The following is a 5,894-nucleotide window of genomic DNA, read 5'->3' on the forward strand; positions in this document are numbered from 1 at the left end:
GGGAGAGTTGGTTGGTTCGAAGCAGTGGCACTTTCTGGTAACACCTGGCTTGGAAGGCATGGTTGTCATCGAAGTTGTTGTAGCAGAGCAGTAAAAAATATAAAGTAGATACGTCTTATCTATATTGCATATGTCGTAGCATGTTCGCCAAGACTGAATGAGGTCGTGCCCAGTTTTGTTTTTGCAAAAACAGAACCAAAAAAAACAGTTAGACTGACCTGAAGAACTGCAGTGATGAGCGGACAGAGAAAACAAACCAAAACTTCAAATCAACCCGGCCACTGAACAAAAACCTTATAAATAGTGAAAGAATCCTTCTTAGGTAGCACTTTCGTCGGAGTATCTGTTGAGAATGAGACCCCAGAACATCAACGGCACCGGCTGGACGCGTGTGTGGGTTATTTCATCATGAAGTCCGTGTTTTATTCCCACGTCGAAGTCCAGGCGGGATTTAAGACCGAGGCAAAGGATGCAGAAACGAACCGACACTTCAGTGAAAGTGCTTGAGTCCTCTCTGGAGACAGAGGTGATGCAGTAATACAGGATGATGATGTGGTGGTGGTGACAGGTGTGTGATCAGTGTGATGGTCTACATCTTGATGCCCTCCTGCTGACTGAGCTGAGATAAGGTCTTCTTGATGCGCAGGGCGGTGAGGCGAGCGGCTCCGTTGGCGTACCAGCATTCCCTCATGATCTTGGCCATCACACGCAGAGCCTGCACAACCAGAGACAGGGAAAACACATGAGAAATGGAGGAAATGTAGTTTCGTCAACCTTTATGAAGCGCCTCAAGCCCTAGATGGCCAGGAGCTTTATCGGGGGCTCGTACGGGACTCGGTTTCTCAAGACTGAAAGTCACATTAAAACTGTCCTGGAAAGCTTTTTTATCATGCATTCATCATTTACTTTAGTTACTTTTCAAATGTGTCCTGTATAGATTTTATTGTTTTACCCTCGTCCCAAATCCAGACTATTAAAAGAAACATCACAAAACCATGAATTAAAACTATAATCATAATAATAACATTGTGATGTACAGTAGGGATGCACGATACATCGGCCACCATATCGGTATCGGCTGATATATACAGTATATATATAAAATTATAAAGTAAATAGCATGTTTGCAAAATAGTTTTTTTGTAACATTTCCAATCAAGCTGTGATTTATGCAAATGTTTGGAAAAAAGTTATTTCCATTACTGTCATTACAGTATGCTATTAAACAATAGAATACAATACGGTGTGGTAAAAATTGCAACGGTAAACTTTTTTTTCTTGAGCACGTCTATAAACTGAAACAAAACTCAGCGAATACTTGTCACACATTTATGAGCCATATACCTATATAAACATTTAAGTGTGTACTTTTAAATGATCAGATTCAAACTGAAAACAAATATTCTCTGTTTAAGTAATTTGTGTAAAACCAACAAGATGTCCAGTATCTCAAACGCTTGCTCATTATTTTTAATTTGACCACGCCCACGCACGCAAAAGAGATTCACATGCAAATCTCCACATGGAACGTGAACTCGCTCATTACCTCAGAAACAAAGCACGAAAAAACAAGTCTCTGCTTTTCGTCGAGTTTGAAAGACGTGCCTGAGCTTACATTGGATTTACCTCAGAAGAAGAAGAACGCGATTTGAAGACAAGAAAGGTGTAAGGTAAGAAATTCTTACATATTAGTTTGTTATTGTTGCATAAATTTCACATTGCAGTTGAACTGTTGCTAGATATATGGTGAATATTATAATATTTAGACCCGTGTTTACTGTTACTGTGTTTGTGGATATCTGCTCAAACATAGATATGTATATGGTAACCATAATGTTTCATATTTTGGTGCGCGATCGCGTTTGAAAAGCAAAACGCACCAAACGGCTTCATGTTTTTACTATTATCTCATTTCATATCATCATAACGAATGGAAGTAACATATGATAATCAATATTTTTTTTAATCAGTATGGGTTTCATGGCCTTATTTCAGTGACAATTGTTTTTGTATTTTCACAAACCACGCATAAATGTCATTATCTCAAAACTACAAACTTTTACATACATGCTGCTGATATATTATTGTAGCAGAGTTTGTGCTGAATACAGTGTAATCAGACTTTAGCCATGAAAATGTCACAAGTAACAGAAATAAGCACAAATGTCAGAGCATGTCAGAACACCTCCAGGCCCAGAAAACAGCTCAGACCCCAGAGGGTTAAGGTTTTTAGCTCATGAGAAACAGATTCAGTGAAGTGTGTCCAGACAAATTGCAAAGTACTTTAATATGTAGTTTCTATTGTAATGTTGAATTCACTTCAGCAGTGTCAAATCAGTGTTTTCGTCCTACTGTGAAGTTCGTGCCATCTGAGAAACACTAGAATAGATGCAAATACGCCCCTTTAGACATCTATTGCACATCGTCTGCCAGTGACTTCAGCAGAAATCCTCTAAGTGCACTTGGTGAAGTGAAGCTTCACCGCATTTACTCATCGCTGGGAAGTTTATTACATACAAATTAGACATAGCAAGTAAAAGAGCAAATAGCAGCAGTTTTATACTTGGCACACTGTTACCAGCGTATGAAATACCAAACCACCTCCGAAGAGATCTGAGCTCTCGTAATTACTGACACCCACATTCGGCTCTCAGGGTGAACGTTTTACACAGAATGCAAATCACATCATTTCTGTTTCTGCTTCAGACTGTCGAGATAGAGCCATTTATGCACAAAACCATAATTTATTTAATTTAGCTGCTCACCAAATCAAAACAACTGCACAGTTATGGAAGGTCATCCGCCTTGAGGAGGAAGACACAGCTTTAAACATGCATTACTGAGTTCGCTTACATGATGAAAGTGCTAATTTAGCTTCTTGAAGAGGTTATTAACAACAGACCTGCTTTGAGTTTGCTTGTTATTGAGGTCAGGTCATCTAACAGCCTGGAACAGACGGATTTTTAACAAGCTTGTAACAAGACTTTGGCCTAATGCAACACAAAGACTTTTTTTACACAAATTAGACTCTTTTAGTTTAGTTTGCAGATCAACATTATTTCTTTTTAATGATGTTTCAATGTTATTACGTAGAATTAAAACTTTATGAACACTGATGACAAACACCCGCTGAGAGTTCTTGGTCAAATATGACTTGTTTGTATTTATTTGAAAGCAGACGATGAAAATATTCGGTTGAATGTTGCAAAAACATTTGAATGCCCTTTAAACATTAATAACTAGGACTGACATACGTCAACCGACAATCTTTTTTAGACAAACGTGACTTTTTTTTTGCCTCTATTTGGTGGCAGGTGAAAATAAATGTCCTTAACATTGCTGAAATTGCTGCTTAAATGTTAATTATATATATAATTAAAACGGCTTGCTATATGTACTTTATGACGCCCCAACAGTTAATTTTAGCCTCTTTTGTTGGGTCCAAGCCATCAAATACTTATAAGGATAAGTTGCATCTTGTCTATCCTGATACAGTCTCAGGCTTTACGCTGCACTGGGGAACAAAACATTTGCTAAAGACACAAACCTCCTGTTCATGTTCAGGCTAACCTGTAAACCAGAGCAGAATGCAGAAATACCATCTGCTTAAAACGCTGGGCTAAACATTAGATGCGATTTGTGATGCAGCGGAGATATGCTAGAAACACACGCTAGAAACACGCTAGAAACACACGCTAGAAATATGCTAGAAACACACACTAGAAATACACGCTAGAAACACACGCTAGAAATACACGCTAGAAACACGCTAGAAACACACGCTAGAAACGCGCTAGAAACACACGCTAGAAACACACGCTAGAAACACACGCTAGAAACGCCTAGAAACACACGCTAGAAACACGCTAGAAACACACGCTAGAAATACACGCTAGAAACACGCTAGAAACACACGCTAGAAACACGCTAGAAACGCCTAGAAACACACGCTAGAAACACACGCTAGAAACACACACTAGAAACGCCTAGAAACACACGCTAGAAATACACGCTAGAAACACGCTAGAAACGCCTAGAAACACACACTAGAAACGCCTAGAAACACACGCTAGAAACACACGCTAGAAACACACGCTAGAAACGCCTAGAAACACACGCTAGAAACACACACTAGAAACGCCTAGAAACACACGCTAGAAACACACGCTAGAACACACGCTAGAAACACACGCTAGAAACACGCTAGAAACACACGCTAGAAACGCCTAGAAACACACGCTAGAAACGCGCTAGAAACACACGCTAGAAACACGCGCTAGAAACACGCTAGAAACACACGCTAGAAATACACGCTAGAAACACGCTAGAAACGCCTAGAAACACACACTAGAAACGCCTAGAAACACACGCTAGAAACACACGCTAGAAACGCCTAGAAACACACGCTAGAAACACACGGTAGAACACACGCTAGAACACACGCTAAAACACACGCTAGAAACACACGCTAGAAACACACGCTAGAAACACACGCTAGAAACGCCTAGAAACACATGCTAGAAATACACGCTAGAAATACACGCTAGAAATGCCTAGAAACACACGCTAGAAACACGCTAGAAACACACGCTAGAAACACGCTAGAAACGCCTAGAAACACACGCTAGAAATACACGCTAGAAACGCCTAGAAACACACGCTAGAAACACGCTAGAAACGCACGCTAGAAACGCCTAGAAACACACGCTAGAAACACACGCTAGAAACACACGCTAGAACACACGCTAGAAACGCCTAGAAACACATGCTAGAAATACACGCTAGAAATACACGCTAGAAATGCCTAGAAACACACGCTAGAAACACGCTAGAAACACACGCTAGAAACACACGCTAGAAACGCCTAGAAACACATGCTAGAAACACACGCTAGAAACACACGCTAGAAACGCCTAGAAACACATGCTAGAAATACACGCTAGAAATACACGCTAGAAATGCCTAGAAACACACGCTAGAAACACGCTAGAAACACACGCTAGAAACACGCTAGAAACGCCTAGAAACACACGCTAGAAATACACGCTAGAAACGCCTAGAAACACACGCTAGAAACACGCTAGAAACGCACGCTAGAAACGCCTAGAAACACACGCTAGAAACACACGCTAGAACACACGCTAGAACACACGCTAGAAACACACGCTAGAAACACACTCTAGAAACACACGCTAGAAACACACGCTAGAACACACGCTAGAAACACACGCTAGAACACGCGCTAGAAACACACGCTAGAAACACACGCTAGAAACACACGCTAGAACACACGCTAGAAACACACGCTAGAACACACGCTAGAAACACACGCTAGAACACACGCTAGAAACACACGCTAGAAACACACGCTAGAACACACGCTAGAAACACACGCTAGAAACACACGCTAGAACACACGCTAGAAACACACGCTAGAACACACGCTAGAAGAACACACGCTAGAAACACACGCTAGAAACACACGCTAGAACACACGCTAGAAGAACACACGCTAGAACACACGCTATAAACACACGCTAGAAACACACGCTAGAACACACGCTAGAAACACACGCTAGAAACACACGCTAGAACACACGCTAGAAACACACGCTAGAAACACACGCTAGAACACACGCTAGAAACACACGCTAGAACACACGCTAGAAACACACGCTAGAACACACGCTAGAACACACGCTAGAAACACACGCTAGAACACACGCTAGAAACACACGCTAGAACACACGCTAGAACACACGCTAGAACACACGCTAGAAACACACGCTAGAACACACGCTAGAAACACACGCTAGAACACACGCTAGAACACACGCTAGAAACACACGCTAGAAACACACGCTAGAACACACGCTAGAAACACACGCTAGAAA

At 41.3% G+C, this 5,894-nt stretch overlaps 1 protein-coding gene across 1 annotated transcript in view; it reads right to left on the reverse strand.

Moving 5' to 3' along the window:
* Positions 1-396: 396 nt before the first annotated feature.
* Positions 397-5,894, reverse strand: part of tgfbr1b (transforming growth factor, beta receptor 1 b) — a 69,102-nt gene continuing 63,604 nt past the window's right edge. The window contains exon 9 of the mRNA XM_079863173.1: positions 397-715. Coding sequence (XP_079719299.1) covers positions 590-715 — 126 coding nt within the window. The 3' untranslated portion in view covers positions 397-589. The remainder of the gene's footprint in view (positions 716-5,894) is intronic.

Source organism: Squalius cephalus (genome assembly GCF_949319135.1).
Source record: "Squalius cephalus genome assembly, chromosome: 25".
Lineage (NCBI taxonomy): Eukaryota > Metazoa > Chordata > Actinopteri > Cypriniformes > Leuciscidae > Squalius > Squalius cephalus.